At 49.1% G+C, this 21,358-nt stretch overlaps 11 protein-coding genes across 11 annotated transcripts; 5 read left to right on the forward strand and 6 right to left on the reverse strand.

Annotated features, from left to right (window-relative positions):
- Positions 1-373: 373 nt before the first annotated feature.
- On the reverse strand, positions 374-1,102 carry EURHEDRAFT_398753 (uncharacterized protein; the record flags this gene model as incomplete). The annotated part of the gene is made up of 1 exon (XM_040779866.1): positions 374-1,102. The coding sequence occupies one exon, from the start codon at positions 1,100-1,102 to the stop codon at positions 374-376; it is 729 nt and encodes a 242-aa protein (XP_040643271.1).
- Positions 1,103-1,174: 72 nt separating this feature from the next.
- On the reverse strand, positions 1,175-2,141 carry EURHEDRAFT_407570 (EMI1 family protein). Its single transcript, XM_040780597.1, has one exon. It carries the CDS (start codon positions 2,105-2,107, stop codon positions 1,490-1,492), a length of 618 nt encoding a protein of 205 aa, XP_040643272.1. The 5' UTR covers positions 2,108-2,141; the 3' UTR covers positions 1,175-1,489.
- A 191-nt stretch (positions 2,142-2,332) lies between these two features.
- On the forward strand, positions 2,333-5,115 carry yme2 (putative RNA12 protein). The gene is made up of 3 exons (XM_040785273.1): positions 2,333-2,556; positions 2,609-4,357; positions 4,426-5,115. The coding sequence occupies exons 1-3, from the start codon at positions 2,403-2,405 to the stop codon at positions 4,980-4,982; spliced, it is 2,460 nt and encodes an 819-aa protein (XP_040643273.1). The 5' UTR covers positions 2,333-2,402; the 3' UTR covers positions 4,983-5,115.
- Positions 5,116-5,181: 66 nt separating this feature from the next.
- On the forward strand, positions 5,182-7,339 carry EURHEDRAFT_407572 (cytochrome P450). Its single transcript, XM_040780598.1, has 2 exons — positions 5,182-5,656; positions 5,716-7,339. The coding sequence occupies exons 1-2, from the start codon at positions 5,391-5,393 to the stop codon at positions 7,175-7,177; spliced, it is 1,728 nt and encodes a 575-aa protein (XP_040643274.1). The 5' UTR covers positions 5,182-5,390; the 3' UTR covers positions 7,178-7,339.
- A 120-nt stretch (positions 7,340-7,459) lies between these two features.
- Positions 7,460-9,684, forward strand: ilv3C (putative dihydroxy-acid dehydratase). Its single transcript, XM_040779543.1, has 3 exons — positions 7,460-7,993; positions 8,045-8,256; positions 8,314-9,684. Exons 1-3 carry the CDS (start codon positions 7,573-7,575, stop codon positions 9,493-9,495), a joined length of 1,815 nt encoding a protein of 604 aa, XP_040643275.1. The 5' UTR covers positions 7,460-7,572; the 3' UTR covers positions 9,496-9,684.
- An 81-nt stretch (positions 9,685-9,765) lies between these two features.
- On the forward strand, positions 9,766-12,659 carry EURHEDRAFT_373513 (WD40 repeat domain-containing protein; the record flags this gene model as incomplete). The annotated part of the gene is made up of 7 exons (XM_040778537.1): positions 9,766-9,805; positions 9,870-10,027; positions 10,097-10,248; positions 10,309-11,390; positions 11,445-11,576; positions 11,627-11,925; positions 11,985-12,659. 7 exons carry the CDS (start codon positions 9,766-9,768, stop codon positions 12,657-12,659), a joined length of 2,538 nt encoding a protein of 845 aa, XP_040643276.1.
- Positions 12,660-13,094: 435 nt separating this feature from the next.
- Positions 13,095-14,150, forward strand: EURHEDRAFT_511801 (uncharacterized protein; the record flags this gene model as incomplete). Its single annotated transcript, XM_040786002.1, has 2 exons — positions 13,095-13,395; positions 13,444-14,150. 2 exons carry the CDS (start codon positions 13,095-13,097, stop codon positions 14,148-14,150), a joined length of 1,008 nt encoding a protein of 335 aa, XP_040643277.1.
- Positions 14,151-14,519: 369 nt separating this feature from the next.
- On the reverse strand, positions 14,520-15,918 carry EURHEDRAFT_444925 (putative tetracycline transporter; the record flags this gene model as incomplete). Its single annotated transcript, XM_040783495.1, has 2 exons — positions 14,520-15,800; positions 15,850-15,918. The coding sequence occupies 2 exons, from the start codon at positions 15,916-15,918 to the stop codon at positions 14,520-14,522; spliced, it is 1,350 nt and encodes a 449-aa protein (XP_040643278.1).
- Positions 15,919-16,816: 898 nt separating this feature from the next.
- Positions 16,817-18,328, reverse strand: EURHEDRAFT_445479 (uncharacterized protein; the record flags this gene model as incomplete). The annotated part of the gene is made up of 4 exons (XM_040783535.1): positions 16,817-17,451; positions 17,513-18,026; positions 18,083-18,110; positions 18,189-18,328. 4 exons carry the CDS (start codon positions 18,326-18,328, stop codon positions 16,817-16,819), a joined length of 1,317 nt encoding a protein of 438 aa, XP_040643279.1.
- Positions 18,329-18,962: 634 nt separating this feature from the next.
- Positions 18,963-19,487, reverse strand: EURHEDRAFT_444909 (uncharacterized protein; the record flags this gene model as incomplete). Its single annotated transcript, XM_040783494.1, has 4 exons — positions 18,963-18,989; positions 19,087-19,168; positions 19,287-19,318; positions 19,392-19,487. The coding sequence occupies 4 exons, from the start codon at positions 19,485-19,487 to the stop codon at positions 18,963-18,965; spliced, it is 237 nt and encodes a 78-aa protein (XP_040643280.1).
- Positions 19,488-19,561: 74 nt separating this feature from the next.
- EURHEDRAFT_382662 (NUDIX hydrolase) lies at positions 19,562-21,165 on the reverse strand. Its single transcript, XM_040779544.1, has 2 exons — positions 20,637-21,165; positions 19,562-20,577 (listed from the first exon to the last, which is right to left on the reverse strand). Exons 1-2 carry the CDS (start codon positions 21,104-21,106, stop codon positions 19,725-19,727), a joined length of 1,323 nt encoding a protein of 440 aa, XP_040643281.1. The 5' UTR covers positions 21,107-21,165; the 3' UTR covers positions 19,562-19,724.
- Positions 21,166-21,358: the final 193 nt, after the last annotated feature.

Consider the following 21,358-nt stretch of genomic DNA (forward strand, 5'->3'; position numbering starts at 1 on the left):
TGTAGTTACTATTAGCCAGGATTTGGTGGTTACATTACTGGGATCGTTTATGATACCAATTCCAACGGAGTTCGGCGTCGGAAAGATAAAAGGCAAATTTTGGTGGATATATCTATACTCAATTTGGGGAACTGAAAAGTGGGAAGACTAGTTCGCTCAAGCTATTTGCTCGTTTCGTTTTGTTGAACCTTTACGCTGTAACGCAAGCGTCTGATCTGCAGAATCTTCTTAAGAGGTACATATTATTATCTGTTGAATACAATGGCTGCCTTCAATACCTGTACATTTTTGTTACTCAGCATATAGATGGGAGCCCAGCTGTCCATGACCTCGCAAAATATCTAAACAACGCCATAACTCTGAAATAACATAATCAGTCCTCCACAACCTTCTCAACGCCTTGGATAATGTCCATGCCCTTTGAAGACACCTCAGCCTCACCAAAAAGTCCACTCTTCTTTTCAGATTTCAACACTCTCTTTGCCTTCTTTTTCCTCTTCGCAATCTTCGGCCTTGCCTGCGCCTGAACCAGCGCCTGCACCTGAGACCTAGCAGCCCTATTCACCCTTTTATCCATCACCTGCTCCTCAACTCTGAACCACGCATCGAGGACACGGTCATCGCGCTCATCCTCACCGGAGAGATTCAGATACTCGTAGCTGAGCTTTACTTTTGCTTCGGCTTGGTGGATCATCTCCCAGAGGTTTTTGTGGAACATCTCTTGATCCAATGGGGTCGGGGGCTTGCGGATTGGTTTAGCATTGCTGTGCTTGGGCTTGGGCTTGAGTTGGAGGAGGGGGCTTCCGCGGAGTGGATGTGGACGTGCCTCTGGTTCTGGTTTGGTTGGAGGAATTTCGGTAGCTGGGCCCCAGCGGACTTGCTTCTGTTGTTGTTGTTGATGCTGGTACAGATGCAGGTTCTGCTGCTTTTTGGATTGGAGGTGAGAGAGGAATGGAATGCGGGTTCGTGTAGATGAACTTAGGTTGGAGCTCGGGATCGAGGGGGACGACGGGGACAATATCGAGGGTGAGGATACATCGTCCGAGTCCGGGTCCAGTGAGGGCTTGAAGGATGGTAAGAAGTGGTAAAATCGTAGATACATGCTTGTACAGAGTATTTCCTAGACTAGGTTTGATTGACTTGATTCTCTAGAAAACGATGGAGATTAAGAAGTGCCATGTATCTGATGCTGGTAGCTTCATTCCATAGTGTCTTTATATTGCAATTGTGATCCAAACAAGGGTCTTCATATTCTGTTGTTAAAGATGGTGAATAGGTCAAAGGAAGAAAAAGAGCATTGGCAATCAGTGAGAACAGGACAACAACAATAAAGGTAAAGGGAATGTCTGCTTTGTATAATGGGGAGAATCTCATTCTAGTTAAACAGAGGCGAATGCCATAGGCTCATTCAAGAGTAGAAACAGTCTATTGTACAGTTATCAGTCTTCCACAGGTATATCATCATAATAAAACCAACCATCGAACTCAATTAAACACGCGCCCCAGCACCACCCGCCTCCTCCTCAGCCTGCATCTCCTTCTCCAGCGCAGCAAAATCCCCCTGGAACACATTCTGTACCGGCTGCGTTCTCATATCCCACACGTCCTCACTACTTGGTCCGGTCTTATACTTGATCGCCTTCTTGCGATTATGGTCCCGGATCGCCTTTCTCCTCTCATTCTCTCCCCATGACCGGGTCTGCATACAGAGCCAAAAGTTATCCCAGTGCTCGCTGCATGAGCGCAGTTCACCGTAGCGGTAGACATTGACGAATTGGCCGCCGAAGGACTGGCAGAAGAAGGCGTAGTCGAATGCGGAGCGGCAGGACATGGTATCTTGGTAGAGAGATTCGGGGGCAATTGAGGAGGGTTGTAGTTGCTGGTCTGCGGAGGAATCGATAATGGGTGTCGAGGATGAGGGATCTAATGATTTTGAACTTGTCGCATTGTTATCGTTGGCATTGCTGCTCTCGAATGCAGCGAACAATTTCTTGAGTTCGTCCTCGTCTCGCGTTAAGGTTCGCGCTTGCGCTGCGTCGAGGCCCGGAGAGGCAGCCGGAGACGACGACTCGTCTTTTTGAGGAGATGATGACCACCACCAGCCCATTGCGCAGTTTATTTGAAAATTATTTCTGGAGTTGTGTCGGAGGTGGGCGTGAATATCGTAGTCATATCGGAGGTAATCGTAGCGTAATTTTTAAAACATAAAATGACGGTATCGATACACATTCACTATGGGAATCCGGTAATAAATTGTTACATGCTGTAATCGCGGAGCAGCAGGTGATCGACGTCATTGCTGCCAGACTTTCTGGGCAACTACAGCCATTCTTCTCATTCTTCTGTTTTCTCTCCCTCTTTCTTTATCTTGTCCGCATCGCCATGCGCCAAGTCTCGCAAAGATGATGCGAATTGCCTCGACAGGAGTCCCAGTACGCTGGAAATCTCCGAGGGCCTTCCCCGCGTATACTTCTACGCCCAATCCACGGCAGGCTTCGTCTATTCAGTCGGGTCATATTAATGTGAACAAGGGGGAAGGATTGCTTTTTATAAATAGTAAGGGACTATTCTGTACAATGCTTTATCTGTGCCATGACTGACCGAAAAGACATCTTCCCATCCAGATTACAATGGCTGCTAGGAAACCCTCTCGATGGAAGCTGGTCGTACGAGGAAGCATTGAAACGGATCAATCGACCACATTTCGCTGCATCGGAGCCAATTCATATCATTCAACGAGCCTTGCCGGACAACCTACCACTGGAAATCAAAGAGGTCATCCCCCGTACGAAAGAAGGCGGTGCATTCGTCAAATTTTCACACAAGTCCAATGCCAAGGATATTGAGATCGAGGATGCTATCAAAGAGAACCTGCACCAGAATCCAATAAGACCCTGGTTTAATCCTTTCCAAGGGGTTTATGTTAGCCGGGTGCTGGGAAAGCCATGGATTGAGGATCTCTATCGTATCCCCAGTCAGCGACTTAGGGTGGAGTTCTTGCCGACTTCGCCAGAAACTTCTGCGGCGGAATTGACTATTGAAAATCTGTACTCTCTTCTTCGTCCATATGGAAAGTTGCAGGAGATCGACCCTCAGCCGTCAGACTCGAAAACCAGCCCACGATATGCCCATGTGGAGTTCTCTCGACTCCGATACGCTGTCATGGCGCGAAACTGTCTGCATGGATTCACGATCCCGGAAGAGCACGGTGGTGGCAAGGCCGGGACTAAATTCAAGATAGTATATGAGCGAAAGATCAAACTGTCCATGATTAAGGATTGGATCTTCAGTCATCCGAGGATTGTGATCCCCGCCTTCGCAGCGTTGATTGCAGCCATCTCTGTGACAGTCTTTGATCCTATACGTACATTCTTTATAAAGATAAAGATTAAAGCCACGCTTCCGACGGAAGAGAATGAATTCTTGCACTGGGTCCGCCAACAGATCAGTAAGGCGAACATCATATATTTCGGAAACCGGAGAGCCGATCCTCGCGGCCTCAGTGCCATTTGGGAAGACCGTCAAGGCGATATCTCACAGTTGCAATCATGGTTACAGGAAAATGTCGAGACCTTTATCGTCGTCCATGGACCACGTGGCTCAGGGAAACGGGAACTTGTGCTAGACAACGTGCTGAAGGACTATAAACACAAGGTCATCATCGACTGCAAGCAGATCCAAGATGCCCGAGGAGACACTGCAAAGATTGCAAGAGCCGCCCAACAAGTTGGCTATCGACCGGTCTTCTCATGGATGAACAGCATCAGCAGCTTCATCGACCTCGCATCTCAGGGCATGATTGGTACCAAGGCAGGCCTTTCAGAGACATTGGACAGCCAGCTCAGCAACATTTGGCAGAGCACTGCTACTGCTTTGAGAAAAGTCGGTTTGGAAGCGAGAAAACTAGATGACAAAGACGTTCATCTGTCCGACGACGAGTACCTGGAGGCCCACCCCGAACAGCGCCCAGTCGTGATTATTGACAACTATCTACACAACGCGGAAGAGAACAGCGTGGTGTACGACAAGATCACCGAATGGGCTGCCGGACTGACGACTGAGTATATCGCTCATGTGATCTTTTTGACAACAGATGTATCTTTCGCTAAACCTCTCAGTAAGGCTTTGCCTAACCAGGTACTGCGAGTCATTCCCATGGGCGACTGCTCGTTAGATGTCGGAAGGAAGTTCGTCCTCAATCTTCTGGCGTATGAGTCGAGTCTGGAGTCTGACAGTGAGAAAATAAAGACTGTAAATAATATGGAGGACTTAGACAACTGCATTGAGGTGTTGGGAGGTCGAGTATCAGATCTGGAATTCATGGCGCATCGGATTGAGGCGGGAGAAACCCCCAAAGGTAAGAGTCAACGTGGATGCAATGTGCAATGCTATCAATCTTATATTTCTTTTGCTAACATATGAAAGCCGCTGTCAACCGTATTATCGAGCAATCTGCTTCTGAAATTCTAAAGATTTTCATCCTGGGCTCTGAGAATCAGTCGCAGCACTGGACTCGCGAACAGGCCTGGCACTTGATCAAAGCTCTCGGTCATTCCAAGGACGGTACCTTGCCATATAACCAAGTACTTACGTCAGATCTATTCAAGGAGAACGGCGAAGCGATCCTCCTCGCACTAGAACAAGCAGAACTCATCGCGATCAGTGCCACCAACGGGTTCCCCCACACTGTAAAGCCAGCGAAGCCAGTATATCGTACAGCATTCAAGCGGGTTGCTGAGAACAAAGCATTGAGCAGCCGTCTAGATCTTTCAATCCTGTCGCAACTGCTGAAGAAAGAGAACAGCTCCATCACAAAGCACGAAGAAGAACTCGCTGTACTGGGTGCCCTGCCAAAACAGCCCCGAGAACTCCACCCGAGAATTCACTGGCTTTTAGAAAAGATCTATAAGTCCCAGGACAAGATTGGGCAATATGAGAATGATAGTGCAGTTCTCCAGAAAAACCTCAAGAGTGGGAACTGATCTTAATTTTTATTTGTCCACGACTCAGGCGCCCCGGGATGTTAGAATTGAGTAGTTGTTTTTCTTCATGATAGTAATTGAAACTTCAGTTGGTAACTTATTTATGAAGCATAACTTTATATAATCAACCTGCATAACTAACTATCAGTTAACTAACTAGTCAAATCTACATGATTTGTCATCCATCATGCTGCGCTGAAGCCAATACACGTATTTGAATCCCTGTCTTTATGAAACCCCTTTTGTTTTAGACATTTCAAAACTAACTAAAGGAGTGATTGGTTTCTATTCAGTATACTCATAGTGCATCACTTGATACTCCTTGGCCTGGTTCTATGCTCGTCCGAATCAGTCGGGTGTCCTCTCCCGCGTTGTCTCCCTTCTCTCTTCATCTGAAGAAAATCCAAAATGAAAAGCTATCTATCGTTGGCAGGTAACTTGATAGAAATTGTTAAAGATGCACTTTCGGGGTCGGGGCTGACATGGGTGACTGTTCTGATTACCCTGGCCGTTACTTGCATCACTACACGTATCATCACGGACTTCCAATCCCATTCTAGCAAGACAGGTCCTGGGGACTACTGGCCTGTGAGAGTGGCCCCATACTGGCTTCCATGGATTGGGCATAGTCTATCATTTGCGTGGAATATGACGAGCTGCGTGAGACAAGCTAGGTTAGCTTCCCCGTGGACTTACCAAGCACAATGTATATGGGGGCTAATGGAATCACTAGGGACTACATGGGTGAGCCCGTCTTTGGCATTATCCTTGGTGGTGTTAAACAAAATGTGGTGGCTTCGCCTTCTATGGCCCAGTCTGTGCTTGCATTTCGAGGCGCATCCAATTCCCCGTTCATCGACCGTGTAATGGAGAGGGTTTTCGGCGATTCAGGCACAGTGCGTAAGATGAGTCCTGCTGATCGGCAAGAGCTCCATCAATATGTCAGCCATTTCCTCCAGGAGCCGTTCATCACTGAAGCTACGACTGCGTTTGTTCGTCGGATTCAGCGTGAAACCCCAAATCTGGTGACTTTCTCCTGGAGTATGGTGGATCAGACGCCTTGGGAACGTGCAAGTGAAGTCACAGTCAAAAACACCGACGGCAAAAATGTTTGCGAAGCTAATCTATTTGCTCTGGTGCGGAATTTTGCTGCGCAAATCACCACGGGCGGATTTTTTGGCCAGGCCATATTAGAGGATTTCCCAAACCTATTCGATGATCTGTGGATCTTGGATAGTCAGTTCTCAACTCTGTCGAAAGGTGCACGTCGTTGGCTACCAATTCCGGGACTCCCTGCGGCATACAAGGCCCGGAGTCGACTTTTGCAGGCGTTGGCGACTTTCCAAGAAGCTTTCATCGCTTGGGATAATGGTAGAGACCCTGGTGTGAAATTTCGTGATCTCGATGATGTTGCAGAGCCAATTAAGCAAAGGGCCCGTGCTATGCACAGAATGGGCTTTTCATCGCTGGCCAGCGCATCAGCACATCTATCTATGCTATGGGCCATGAATGGAAATACGACGAATATTGTGTTTTGGAACTTAATTCGCGTGTACGCTGAGCCTCCGCTGTTGGAAGACATTCGGAAAGAAATTGCTCCTTATGTGAAGGCATCCCGACCCAGTCTTGAGGAGACTGGATTTCCGTTCGAAGAGCCTCCTCAAATCAAAATTGACTCTCAGGGACTGTTCACTTCTTGTCCTCTATTGAAAGCCAGCTTTTACGAGACCTTGCGTTTGGATTCTGCAGGGTTTTCACTCAAGGAACTTGACTCCGACCTGACCCTTACAGAATCTAAAGAGGATGCTGCCATTGATGGGTTAAAACAACCTCGGGTATACAAACTTTCCAAAGGCGACGGTATTGCAATCTCGCATGGTGCCCTCCAGAACGATTTTCGTTACTTCTCGAACCCAAGCCAATATGATCCCTTAAGATTCATCACGACAGACCCCGACACGGGCGCCAAACGGGCCGAGATTCACACCATCAAGCCGTTTGGTGGTGGCTTAACGAGATGCAAGGGGCGTGTCCTGGCAGAGAGGGAGAACTTGGTTTTCATTGCTACAATTGTCTCCATGTGGGACATTGAACCGGTGCGCGGAAAGCAGTTGGTTATCCCAACGCGCAAGGCATCTCCGGGAACATTTTCACCAAAGAAAGATGTCAGAGTGCGGATGACGACGAGAGTATAAACGATGAACTCTATTTTAATTTTACTTTAGTTAATTTAGTTTTATTTTTATTTTTTGTTTGATAAGTAGAGGGAATTGTGGCATATGTGTGGCTGTTTCAAAATTCAAATTAGGCCTTACGACAATGATTCATAGACAGATATAATGGTTTTATGTGTAGACGCCAGTTCCGAGCTAAGCTTCATTCATCATGCACCGGACTAATTGCGAAGACCAATAACGAGCATGATGAACCATATTATCAATACGGAGAAATATCCGGGGACGGACTTTGGCCGATCACAACAATCGCCATGGGCTTAGAGAATGAAAAAGATAGCAAATCTCACTATGCATAATCTGTTTTAAAGCAATTCCTCCATCTCTACAGGGGAGCTGAGATATTCACATCGAAAATGGCACAAGACGATGAGACACCGCACCTGAGCAAGGACTATGATCTATCGACCCCAATCTCATCTACTTCGGGACTTCGACAAGGCCTAACATCATACGGTGATGCGCATTTCTCTCTATTCCTCAGAAAAGTCTTCATCAAAAGCTTGGGATACTCTGAGGACTCTCTCTCCCGACCCATCATCGGCATAGTGAACACATTTTCCGGCTTCAATCCATGTCATGCAAATGTACCACAGCTTATCGAGGCAGCTAAACGTGGTGTGCAGCTTAATGGAGGACTAGCTATCGAATTCCCCACGATAAGTGTCCATGAATCGTTTTCATATCCAACGAGTATGTTTCTGCGGAACTTGATGAGCATGGACACGGAGGAGATGATTCGGTCTCATCCGCTTGATGCGTGTATTACGATTGGTGGTATGTGTACTTTATGTATCATGAATGCCTCATTGTCACTGATAATAGTAGGATGTGATAAAACCGTCCCGGCACAGCTTATGGGTGGCATCTCAGCAAACAAGCCGGTCCTGCCTCTCATAACGGGCCCGATGCTACCGGGAAGCCACCGGGGCAAGAGAATCGGCGCCTGCACTGACTGTCGGAATAACTGGGCAGCTTTTCGTGCGCAGAAGATCGATATCGAGGAGATCTCGGCTATCAACGACGAACTCGCACCGACTGTTCGTATCCATGCCCTTATTCGAGACTATTCTCAGGTAGCTAACGTGTTAAACCAGATTGGAACGTGTGGTGTCATGGGAACTGCTAGCACAATGGCATGTGTCACTGCTGCATTGGGCATGATGCCGCTCCGGGGTGCGTCAGCGCCTGCAGTATCCTCTGCAAGGCTCCGGATCGCTGAAGAAACGGGCGCAAATGCTGTGGACGTTGCGAAGATCAAACGGAAGCCACAAGATATTTTGACGAAAGAATCTTTTGTGAATGCAATTACTGTCCTCCAGGCAATAGGAGGCTCAACAAACGCTGTAGTCCATCTTATGGCCATCGCGAACCGGCATCCTGCCCTTCAAGGCGTGATAACGTTGCAGACATTTGAGGAAATTGGACGCAAAACACCTTTGTTGATTGACTTGAAGCCCAGCGGGGAGAACTATATGACTGATTTCCATAATGCAGGAGGCATGTTGGCGTTGCTACTTACCCTTCGCCCACTCCTTAAACTGTCAGCCATGACTATCACAGGCCAGACATTGGGTGAGGTTCTGGATGTGTCTACATTCCGGACATTTTCGCTCTCACAGCAGATAATCAGACCGTTGAACAATTCATTATACCCGGATTCTTCCCTTATTGTCCTCCGTGGAAACCTGGCCGCGAACGGAGCCATAATGAAAGCATCCGCATCCAAAGACCGCTCGCTTCTCTCCCACACCGGTCCCGCTGTTGTTTTCGAGAATACAGCCGATTTGGCAGCAAGAATTGATGACCCGGATCTTCCCGTGACGAAGGACTCAGTGCTTGTCTTGAAAGGAATAGGTCCTATTGGAAATCCCGGGATGCCCGAAGCAGGTTTAATCCCTATCCCGCGGAAACTTGCTGAGGGGGGAGTCAAAGATATGTTACGCCTTTCAGATGGACGAATGTCAGGTACTGCAGGCGGTACGATTGTTCTTCACATTTCGCCCGAGTCAGCTTTGCCAGAGTCATCATTTGGCGTTGTCGAGACGGGTGATTTGATCATCTGCGATTTGACTGAAAGGCGACTTCATCTTGATGTCTCTGACGAACTGTTAACTGCTCGCATCGAACAGAGGAAACAGGCTCTAGAGGAACAGGGCATTTTGGCGCAAAGGAAACGGAGACGGGGATATTTTGGGTTGTATGAACGGGCGGTAAACCAGGCGCAAGATGGAGCTGATTTCGACTTTCTTGCTGCAAATGGACCGTCGGACGATTAAATAGAGTCGCGCATTGAAGATCTACCCTTGGTACCCCAGTAAATTAATGGTAGAACAGCCAACCCTGACCCTGTGCCCTAAGCCCTTTTCATACTTAATTAGGCTAAATTCCCAGAAGCGCGACGCGTGATGCGGCGGGACGCGTCGAGGTAGATCCCCGACTTGACTGCATTGAGACTTCAACTTGGCGTGGACGCTTTGAATGGTGTGAATTGCTTGATATACATTCTCAATTACTAAATATAATCAATGCTTTAAGTCGCTTTCGTGATGTCCTCCGAAGCGATTCGTCCCCGGGGGAGACCAGCTCGTAAGTCAGAGCGAAGACTACTTTATTATACTAGGACGAATTGCTAATGGCCAACCGCAACTAGATACCCCAGGGACAACGGTCTTGGAATATACACCTGATGGTCGTCGAATAATTACGGGAGGTTCCAATTCAGCGATTCGAATCTACACTGTCGGACAAGATGGCGAGCCCACGACGGTCGATGAGGGCGTGGACGGAAACCTGGGAATTGGTGCCACTGTATTTTTGCCAACACTGTTTGACCTGTTGGGAGGGAACTTCGAGAGGCTAATAATGGGTACTTGGTAGAACAACTCCTTTATCATGGGAGCAGAAGACGGGACGGTCTGGCAATATGAAATCAACTCGGGCAAGATGGAAAAGTTACTGGTGCGATGCGCTCTGCCGGTGAGGGATATTGGGATTTCGAAGGATGGAGAATGGGTTGCAGTCGCAAGCGAGTTAGTTTGCATGTTTATTCGAGACGGCCGGAGAAAGAGCTAACAGTTGTCTGAAACCAGTGAGCTCACCGTAAAGATTGTCAACATCGAGGACATGACCAAAGTGAAATACCTTCGCGAGCAAGGCAAAGGAGCAAAGCACGTCACCTTCGACCCAAGCGGACGATATGTCGCGGTTTCCTGCACGGACGGTATCCTTTACATCTACTCCACGGTCTCGGAGGAACCGGAGTTGCTACGAAAACTTGACGGAGTGATTCGAAGACTTGAACCCGAAGACGAGGCCACGTCGAGAGCAGTGTGGCATCCTGATGGAACGGCATTTGCGTCTGCTGAAGCAACGAGAGATATCGCTATTTATTCTACGGCCGACTGGAAGAAAGAAAAGATTTTCTCGGGTGGTCACAATGGAGACGTCACGGCGATCAGTTGGTCGCCCAATGGTGCGCTTCTTGCTACAGCTGGGAAAGATGGACAAATCCTACTTTGGGAAACGAAAAGCCAAAAGGTCTTGGAACGCCACGACTTCCCGAACGTGATCAACCTCGCCTGGCATCCCACCAGAAACTCGCTCTCGTTTACAACGTCGGACGGAGAGCTTTTTATTTACGACGATCTCGTATCCAAGGACAATCTGTCGCTCCTTCAAAAACCACTTCAAGCCGCACCTATTTTCCCCGGACCCTTGACAGAGATCTCCGACAATGTGAGACGGCCGCTGGCGAGCAGGCCAAAGGAGACGATCGAACGCAGGAGGGGAGGCACTCCTGACTCTCTCGATGATATTCTTGGTGGTTCTGATGCAGACATGGCAGATTTCGTTGACGACGATGATGGCGCTGGGTACGCTGAAGGCATGAACCCATTCGGCAAGCGGACAAATGAACACCTGGATGACCCTGATGGTCATGTGGAGAAACGGTTATTGACTTCATTTTCCAAGCCAAGAACCCACCCTCCACTCCAGCCTGGAAGCACACCGTGGAGAGGCAGTCGACGGTATCTTAGTTTGAACTTGACGGGTGCTGTATGGACCGTCGATCAGGAGACACATAACACAGTCACCGTGGAGTTCTATGACCGAGAACTGCATCGAGACCTTCATTTCACTGACCCTTATCTATATGATAAGGCGTGTCTAAGTAAGTGCTATGGAGTTTTGTTGACGATTTAAAGCAGTGCTAATGATTATCTAGATGAGCATGGCACATTATTTTCCAACAGTCCTAGGGACGGCAATCCTGCGACAATATTCTACCGACCTCATGAGACATGGACCACGAGAGCTGATTGGCGGACACAATTGCCGGCTGGCGAAGGAATCAGAGGTAAATTCCAATCACCGATATAGATATAGCTATAGACTGACGTGAAACAGCGCTGGCGTTGAGTGACTCCTACATTGTGGCTGTGACGACAAAGTACTATGTGCGCGTATACACATTGTTTGGAACACCTTACAAGGTATACCGACAAAAGAGCCCAGCTGTGACCTGCGCTGCTTGGCGGGACTACATCATGACGATTGGAAATGGACCGCTGGGCAGTGATGGCCGCACCGCAACGCTGTGTTATACTTTGGAGAATGTCAAGCGTGACGAAATATGTCAAAACGAGGATGTAGTTGCCCTCCCAGAAGGTGCAGAATTGCGGAGCGTCTTCTTTTCTGACTCAGGAGTGAGTGAATTCTTTCCGGCTGGATTGTTTAGGACCACGTATTAATAATGAGTCCACAGGACCCCTGTATCTATGACTCAGAAGGTGTTTTGCTCATTCTGCAACACTGGCGCACTACGGGCCAAGCTCGCTGGGTGCCATTGCTTGACACCAAGCAACTGGAGCGTTTGGCCGGTGGACGGAAGGAAGAGACATACTGGCCGGTTGCTGTTGCTCAAGGGAAATTCCACTGCATCATTCTCAAGGGAGGAGACAAATACCCCTACTTCCCTCGCCCGTTGCTCAGCGAATTCGACTTCCGGATCCCCATCTCCGATACGCCCAACAAAACCCTGAGCGAGGACGACGAAGGGGGTTCTGCTGCTGCTGCGCACAATGAAAGTGCCAAGTTCGAGGAGGCATTCGTCCGCAACAATATCATCCTATCTTTGTTCCAGGATCTCCTATCATCCACGAATGCCACGCCAGCACAGCGGGCTGAACTAGCACGGAAGGAACTGGAGTTGGACAAGACGCTTCTACAGATGCTGGCCGTCGAATGCAGAGAAGGCGAGGAACGGGGTATGAAGGCCCTAGAACTGGTGCGGATGATGCGAGATCGTAACGGCAAGATGATCGAGGCCGCAATGAAGGTGGCCGAGCGGTATGGCCGAGGACTATTGGAGGACAAGATCCGGGATCTAGCAGAGAAACGGTTTATGGGGATCGCGGAGGATGATGATGAACTGGCTTGATTCCGTGATGACATTTCTTCTTATTTTGTTTGGATATATCTTATGCCTTAGTATCTAGTCCATAGTCCGAGTTGTATAGAATGACGACCAATCACCAGAATTACAAACACGCTGACCACCATCTTTCACTTATTGTATTTCTGTCAATTGATAAAGGATCTCTTTTATATAGGTTCCTTCCATACAATATTCCTATAGATATCCTCTTCTAGAATCTCCGCATCGGCGCTCGGCCATCAACGTCATCGGTCCATTCCGATATTTTTCTTCCGGCGAAGAAAATCCATCTTTAATTTCCAACCAACACTCTCCAACTCAGCACATGGCTTGACCACCATCAGCGATTTGTCGTCGTCTTGTACGGCTGAATATATCTATTCTCTGTCTTCTAATTGAATTTATTTCCATTTGTTGTTATCATAATTGTATACCGTCATGCCGAAACTAGTCCCTATCCACTCTTCGTCATGCTCTCTCCGACGTCCTCTACATGCCTCGTCCTCCTTCAAGCCATCGATATCCTGTTTCAATGCCCATCATGCATTTGTTTCCTCACATGCGCGTTTGCTCGTCCAGCCCCGGAACGAGGTACTAGGTGATCCCTGGCTGGTCCAGGCATCATACTCGTTCTTTTCGCAGACGGATCTCCGACTTTTACCTTTGTTGGAGGGACTCAACGGAAACTCGAATAACGATCACAAACCGCCTGATGAACGGATTATAAAATTGGGAAAGAGTGGGTAGCCCCTCGATTTCCGATGATTATGGGTGCTGACTGCTATAGCGCTACGAACCCTCTCGCCACTCCTCCCTACAATCCTCTTCAATGCCCTTCCTTCCACAATCCTCTCTCCCAGCGTTGCTCTCCATCTCTTCCCATCGACGCATCCGCATCTTCCCACCGTCAAAGGCCGTACTCTTTATCGCGCAGCGTTATGGACCGTCCCCGTCGCATGGAGTAGCCTCCCCCTAGTAGGAAACGTTAAGCTACAGATCCTAAGCGAGCGGATCGTCCGCGCAGGGACGGTGTTGGACCCGAATAGATGCGGTGATAGCGATTGCGGGGATGAACGGTTGGTCGTACGGTGGAAGACGGAATCAAGGGAGGGCTCTGGGGAGGGCTCTGGGAATGCACAGACTTCGAGTGCCCTTCCATCTGCGACGGGAAATACTGCATCATCGAAAAATGGCGTCAATAAGGGCCTTAGCAAATTGCTTGGCGGGGATGCTCCGATCTTCAAATTGTCCAAGGAGGAGCAGTTTACGGGGCTGTTTATCTTTTCTTTCGACGAGGAAGGTCGCATCTTAACACATACTATTGAGCACGCGGATAATGCGAATGGATGGGATCGAACGGCTAAGTTCGTTACCCTAACGGACTGGTTAATTGGGAAGGCGAGGGGCTCGCTGGAACCTGCAGCGCCTGGATTGGCAATGCAGAGTTGTCCGGACTTCGGTCTTGAAAGAGGGCAACATGATTCTCGTCCATGATTGACAACAGGCAAATTACTGTTGATGCAAACAGTAACTTAACATTGGCATTGCCAGAGTGACTCAGCCCACCACCTATAATGCCGTAACGATACCGACGGTGCGTTTCGCGATTTAAGCCAGTGGATCTACCATCTCTTCTCAGTTTGTATCTATACCTGTTTTTCTGTCTCTATACCCCCACCGTTGTTTGACGGATAGCGCACGATAGTCTGCCTTAAAAGCATCAGATGTGAATGGGCCCAATGAATGAAATGTATTTTTATTGTCACTGGACCAGCCGGTATATAGTATCCTAAACGAAATCTAGCTAAAATACAAAATGACCATATAGTCTATAAAACTAATATCCCAATCTCCAAAAAGGAATCACTTTCTCCCAGTCTGAGATGCAGCAATAGGGGGCGACTTCAACGTCGCAAAAGCCCCCACGCAAACGCCCACCATCGCGAATCCACCAGTGGTATACGCAATCTCCCTCCCAGCGAACCAAAACAACGAACAGAATAACAGCGGTCCGGCCGCACGTCCAACCTGTCCCCAACTCCTCAATTTCCCAAGAACAACCCCACGCTCACTCTCGCGCGCCTCGAAGCTTCCCAAGCTGTTCAGACTAGTAACCACGGTTGCGCTGGTGATCGCCAGTAGTCCGCCTGCACCGTAGAGACCTCCGAGGGAGGACACCCGCGCGAGGAGGAAGAACGAGATTGCACAAGCGACCACGCCAATGCGTAGTGTGACGAGTGGGGGGAGACGGCGGACGACGGTTCCCTGGAGGAGGGAGGCGATGAGACCCATCATGGATAGAAGACGGCCGTTGAGCGCGGATGGACTGGCTGTTGTGTTGGCGGAGTAAAAGGTAGCCGTTAGGAAGGGTAGGGAGAATTCCATGCCCGAGAAGGGGAGGAGGAAAAGGAGGTGGAGAGCATTAAGGAGAGCCGGATTGTTGGTGTACGTGTGCTTAGGTGTTGCTTTCGAGGAGGAATTGTCCTTCTCCGACGCAGCGTCGTCCGATTTAGCATGTTGCAACTGCGTAAGACGAGGATGCGTTTCCGGCAGGTAGGACCACAAATACACCGTCTCCAGAACAATCAACAGCAGTGAAACTCCCGCGGACGTCGCAAACGGGTTCGCTGCAACAGTTGTGATACTCGACAATCCTGCCCCCAGCGCCGGTCCAAACGTAAACGCGATGCTGAAACATGCGCCCACGAGCGCCATGGTTCCACCACGCTGACTCTCATCACTGATATCCGTCGCGATCGCATTGGCCAACTGTACATTCCCCTCGCTCAGCCCGCCAACAATACGACTGGCTAGGAATGTCCGGAAATCTGTCGCGGCGACCCAGAGGGCTACGCTGAAGATGTTACCGACCATTGAGCAAAGCAGGGCTCTTCTGCGACCATGTCGATCGGAGAGACGGCCGATGAAAGGGGCTGCGATGGCTTGGAGGAGGGAGAAGAGGGAGCCCAGTGCGCCGCCGAGGAGGACGATATCATAGCGCGAGTCGATTGGTTTGGCGAAGGAGTTCTTGTACGCGTTGAGATAGTGAAAGACGCGGTTTAAAAGAGAGGTGTGAGAGTCGTCTTGGTTGCGGTAGAAGGTGAGGAGGGAGGGGAATAATGGCAGGATGAAGGTGAAGGAGATCTAGCAATGTTAGTATTCCGTTCAGCTATATCAAAACGAGACACTATACCAGATCCAAAAGGAGCGAAAGCATCAACACCTTGAGGATGCTCCTCCGTTGATCTGCAGCCAGCGCCATGATGAAGTTTTAGCAGAAGAACAATTACAGAAGAAACAAAGCGCAATTAATGCGAAGATTCGAATATAAAAAGGAAAAAAGATCAGGCCATGTTGTACAAAAGAAAAGAGCGTTGTTAATAAGCATCGAGTAGGATTAATTAAGAAACGCGATCGAGACGCCGGAGTCTGTGTCTATGTCATAGCCCTGAGCCCTATTTCCATTTTAGGATAGACATATACAAGAATAGGTATACGAGGTATCAATAGTACAATACGAAGAAATTGGCTCGAACTATGTCATTCATGCCATTTAGAAACCACCCCATATTCTGCACACCAACCCACGCCTTTTTCATTCCTCCCAAGACGCTGCTTCCAGCCTATCCCAGTCCCAATTCCTACCATACTGATTGCCCAGAACCCTCACACCCACGGAAGAACAGAATTTCATCACACAAAAAGGGTAAAATACAGAATAATAAGAATAACGTGGGTAAATGGTAAGGACGGCACCATTAAGAAAACATAGGCCACATGCAAAGGGTTAGAAAAGACATTAGAGGAGATATTGAGCAAGATTAGGAGGGGAAGCAAAGAGAGATATGCACGCTGAATAACTGCACAACATATACAATCAGGAAATTTTCCGTCATCCAACCCAAAAGCTGAGGGCCAGGATAGAACATTTCAGGAGATTCGTTGCATTCGTGAACCGTAACACCGCCGACCCATGGTTTCATTAATGGAAGGAAAAGGGAAGAATGCCAGATAACCAGCCTAAGAGGAGGAAAAATGACAAGGAGATCAGTGCGGCGCAAGGTGGGCGACACTGACATCGAAGCTTTAACGATGGCTGAGAGACATAATCACAAACCAAACGGTAGAGCGTTCGCAGTGCGCAGCCGATTTTGGTCCATTTATTGGGCTGCAGCGGCGACAGCCGGAGCACCATTGGATCCACCACGGCCACGACCATGACCACGTCCACGACCGCGGCCTCTGAACTCACCACGGCCGCGGCCACGGGATCCATCACCACGACCACGACCACGACCCCGACCACGTCCCCGGCCGCTGTTCTGTCTCTGGTGACCAGTCACAGGCTCAAAGCCATCACCGCTCTGCTTGGGCACCGCAACATTCTCGGCTTCTGGCTGGACGGCAGTGGGGTTGTTCTTCAAGCCAGTATCGACGGATGCAGGGGTCGCCTGGAGACCATTTTCTGTCTCCGCTGGGTCCCGCGGCACTTCAATTAAACCGTCCGCATTCACAGAGGGATCAGCGGGGGCGCCAGTGCTGGGATCCCAGGATGATTCCGCGACTTCGTTGGCTGCATTAGACACCATTGTCTGAGCCGGGGGGGCAATCTGCTCGGTCTGAACAGTCGTACCATTAGCGTCGGTAGTGGTGGTATCCGTGGCAACGACAGCGGTGTCCTGAAGCTCAGTGGAGGCAGCGTTTGCCAAAGTAGGGTCGGAGGCAGGAGTGGTCTCTATAGTGACTTCCTCGGAAGTAGGAACAGGACCCTCGGAGGCTTCCTTAACTTTGCCGTCTGGGTAGAGAAGCAATCAGTAACTTGTAACTAGGACGGGGCTTTGAATGGGTTTCCTTACAAGTAGCATCAAGCTCCGTACCCTCGAGGTTGGTGATCTTCTCATCCACGCCATCAATGAGCTTGAGCATATTGGTGACAGCGTCCTCAGAACCAGTGTAGACCTGGTAAAGAACAGCCTCAAACGCCTGAGCATCAGTCGAGGACTCATCCCCGGACCGTCTCTTTTCCGCGGCAGCAAGGAGGAACTTGCTCAGGGTGAGCAACCGTCTTCTCAAGTCCTTCTGGTTGGCTTCTGAAGTTTCCGCGATGGTCTTCTCCCGGGCAGAGTCCAACTCTTCCTTGTGGTCCTTCTCCAAGTCTTCCTTCTGGTTAGCCAATCGCTCCTCATAGTAGGCAGCAAATTCCTTGTAGTGAGCAATTTGCTCCTCAATCTGAGAAACGTTGGCCTGCAGGGCAGGCTTTTTCAGCGCCTGCGCCTTCTGGTCGTTGTTGATCTTCTTTTCCGCAATCAACTCATCGAGCGACTTTCCAGGGTTCTCAGTGATGATGGAGTCAACTTTCGAGGTTGCGTTCTGTGAATAAGTTGCAATTAGTATCGGGGCAGGAATAGTAGCAAACTTGGACATACCAATTTCTTCAGAGCATTGCGCAGGCTCCTAGTAGAAGGCGGGGTTCAAGTCAGTCTTCACATTTCCGGGCTTGAATATGCACTCTAAACGCCGGCTCAGGCCTACCTCTGAAGTTCCTTGAATCGCGGGTTGTCTAGGTTGTCCAAGCTGTTGGCAGTCGCTTCAGACGAAGAGGTGCCGTTGAGTCTCTGCTTTTCTGAGGGGGCCCCAGAATTAGGGTTGCTGGTAACAGGAGCAGCTGCCATGGTGTTGCGCGAAGATAAATGTGTAGGTGGTGTAGAGGGGTCGGTGGGTAGTGTGATGTGGTCGAGAACTAACCACTTGTCAGTACTCCGTAAGCTTGGCCGAACGAGAGAAACAGAAAACAGGAGAGTTAAGACGATACCTTTAAGGATAATGCGCAGAAGACGCAGGAGTAGGGGTGGTTGATGTCTAGAGAGAGAAGAAGAAGAGGAGGAGGAAACGAAGAGGAACAAGGCAGAAGATATGGGTGGAACTCTTCCGAACCGCCTTTGTCGCGCAGCCCAACAAACAACAAAGCGCGATGGAGAATCGAGCCACCACAACTACACTCTACAATTACGGTGAGGACAAAATCCTTATTTACAGATTTTACAGATCAATTGTGATACGTCTACAGCTGCCAATCCAAAAACTTCAATGGTTTGAGTATGAGAAGTAAAACCGCATTTCGATTGGGTATCTCTGAGCCTCTATGAATAACGCCTCGACATAATCCCCGAATATTATAATATCCCCATAGTCCTTGGGCGAAAAGGCCACATTAATTGTCCAAACCAACGCCAGGATGCCCAATTTTTATATCATGCAATGTATCAGATTCGGCGACAGAACAGGTGCCAGGACGGATCGCGTGGCTCAACCCTTGAACTTCCGCAGTGTCCTCTGGAAAATATATCAAACGAAAGTCAGGAAATGCAGTCTATATACCTATATCACCATAGGGGACACAACGGTAGCTCAGGAACACTTGACGACGTACCTCTGTCACTTTCCGGACACTGTTCGCAGATAGTTGCTTCTCGCCTGCCTTTCGCGAGCGAATCGACGACTCGCGCATCAACCTGTATCCAAATTCCTCTTAGCAAATTATCCTTGTTTCTTTATTGTACCTTGTCTCCATGGAAAACAATCGGTCGTTTCCTCCGGTCACGGCAATTGGCGTGTTTGTGTACGACTTACTCCTGCATGAAAAGCATGTAGCCCAGGAAAATCTAATAGAAGCAAATAGGATTAATAGCCATCATCTGTAATGAATTGAATGCAGAAGAAACGGTCATCACTTACCAGAATGTCGGCATTCTTGCTCACATTTCGGTTTGCATGAGCCTTGACAATGCGCTTGACAGTCGCGCGAGGATAGAGCTTCTGAGTGGCCACCATTATTACCGCGGATGAGAATAGTAAATCAAGCTCTCCAACAAACGCGAGAAGAGAAGAATTGTTGATTGATAGTTGTTGGTGCTTCCACAGTGTTGATGATACCCATTCCGATTAAGCTCCTCCGCTCTCACCGCCCGGCGGCATGCGGAGGGTATTGTATTGTATTTACCGTCAATCTAAATATTACATCTATGTTTGTAGCAGGGCCGGCAGATATATACATTTCATGTCAAGCCCCTAGAGTAACTCTCGACTCCGCCATAGTTTCCACGCATAAACTGCCGCTGTCGAGCCAATGGCTATCCTCCAACCCAAGAAGACATACAATGCAACCCGGAGTCGGTCATAGTATCCACGGAGCATGATCCCAACGGCGTAGGTTCTGCCATCGGAGTCCTTGTCCGAAGGCCCATAGCATCTTCCCACTCCAAGCCCACCGATTCCAACATCATTGTGGTCGTAGTTGGAGTGTGCTTTGTCCGTCACAGCCACCGCAGCAGTTTGGCTATCCATTGCTGTGTTGCTAGGCCGTGCCCCTGACTTCACCTGGAGCATGTTATGTTCTCTCAATCTGTGAGTGACTAGCTTCACAATCAACTGTAAATCAGGGGGTGTGAATGTCGGATAATTCCATAGCTGTACGGCAGTATGTGGAGGGAGCATATCAAGAAAGTCCGCTAAGATACCCAGGGTAAGACCCCATAGCAGAAGCGGGCGTCCCTGATCGTCTGAGCCTGCTTGGTTGCCCACGCACCAAGATTTCCATATTTGAAGCAGAGGCTGATTAATCTGGCTATCTTCAGGTATGAACCCTGGTGTCGAGTTACAATACAAACTCTCGGTTGGCTTCAATTGGATAGCAGAGAATTGCATCATGCCAACAAGAGATCTGAATCCAAGGCGGGTAATAAACCCGCCCTGATTCGCTAGGCGTTGAGACATATCCACATATTCAAAAGTGCGTAGCGATGCCGATAAGAGAGCCCTGAGCGGTACCCAATGAGTCGAAGCGACTTCTGTTGGTTGTAAATTGAGGGTAGGCGATTCGGGGCGTGTCAGCACGAAGATGAAGGGACACAGGACCATCAACCTAGAGAAGATATTGGTCAGCATGTTGATTCGCGAGTATTTGTATTGCAAATGACATACGGCACAGTCCCCCAGCTCATAGTGACAACCCGTTCTGGCAGATTTCCCACATGAATGCAGTCATCTGTCGTCAAGTCTAACCCTATCTCTTCCCGTGCCTCTCTGACAGCAGCAGCCTTGTCGTCCACATCCTCGGGGTCTCGCTTCCCCCCAGGAAGTGCGACATGACCCGTCCAACGATCACCCACTCGCGATGCCCGCTTAATGAACAGAACTTCTGGGTCACCATGTTGAATCCAGTCCTGGGAAAAAAGCGTGTCTAATTGTTCTTTGACCGAGGAGCCATCAGTCCATGACCGAGGAGAAGATGCGTTTGGCCAGTGGTTGTATGTAGGGCGGACTCGCAGGATCAGGGCCACGGAGGCACGTTTCTTGCACAATGGCGGGTTGGGAACATGCGGATAAGGATTCTGATAAAGGTCAGTCAACACATTATAAAGAGAACCGGACAGCGAAGTGGTCTCCGTCATGGTGGTGACTCGATGAGGTGAAAGTGAATCTTCATCGGACTGCGGAGTATGTATCGGACTTATCGGTAACCTGTCATGGGACTTCCAGTACAGTACCGTTACAAAGCAACACTATCTCGGGACAATGTATCATCCTTTCCGAGAAACTAGCAACGTCATATAATTGATTATTGGCCAGAGCTAATGGCACGTGCTCTGTACCGTAGTCGGACTAACCGCTTTGGTCATGGCGTGGATCATGGCTCCATTTCC

Source organism: Aspergillus ruber (assembly GCF_000600275.1).
Source record: "Aspergillus ruber CBS 135680 unplaced genomic scaffold scaffold00001, whole genome shotgun sequence".
Classification (NCBI taxonomy): Eukaryota; Fungi; Ascomycota; class Eurotiomycetes; order Eurotiales; family Aspergillaceae; genus Aspergillus; species Aspergillus ruber.

Bases quoted from the DNA above. Each gene is read 5' to 3' on its own strand.
- EURHEDRAFT_407572 (XM_040780598.1), top strand. From the start codon at position 5,391: ATGAAAAGCTATCTATCGTTGGCAGGTAACTTGATAGAAATTGTTAAA. The intron at 5,657-5,715 runs GTTAGCTTCCCC...TGGAATCACTAG, and splicing joins AGCTGCGTGAGACAAGCTAG to GGACTACATGGGTGAGCCCG.
- ilv3C (XM_040779543.1), top strand. From the start codon at position 7,573: ATGGCACAAGACGATGAGACACCGCACCTGAGCAAGGACTATGATCTA. The intron at 7,994-8,044 runs GTATGTGTACTT...TGATAATAGTAG, and splicing joins TGCGTGTATTACGATTGGTG to GATGTGATAAAACCGTCCCG. The intron at 8,257-8,313 runs GTTCGTATCCAT...GTGTTAAACCAG, and splicing joins ACGACGAACTCGCACCGACT to ATTGGAACGTGTGGTGTCAT.
- EURHEDRAFT_382662 (XM_040779544.1), bottom strand. From the start codon at position 21,106: ATGACGGAGACCACTTCGCTGTCCGGTTCTCTTTATAATGTGTTGACT. The intron at 20,578-20,636 runs GTATGTCATTTG...TATCTTCTCTAG, and splicing joins ATGAGCTGGGGGACTGTGCC to GTTGATGGTCCTGTGTCCCT.
- EURHEDRAFT_407570 (XM_040780597.1), bottom strand. From the start codon at position 2,107: ATGGGCTGGTGGTGGTCATCATCTCCTCAAAAAGACGAGTCGTCGTCT.
- yme2 (XM_040785273.1), top strand. From the start codon at position 2,403: ATGATGCGAATTGCCTCGACAGGAGTCCCAGTACGCTGGAAATCTCCG. The intron at 2,557-2,608 runs GTAAGGGACTAT...CTGACCGAAAAG, and splicing joins AGGATTGCTTTTTATAAATA to ACATCTTCCCATCCAGATTA. The intron at 4,358-4,425 runs GTAAGAGTCAAC...AACATATGAAAG, and splicing joins GGCGGGAGAAACCCCCAAAG to CCGCTGTCAACCGTATTATC.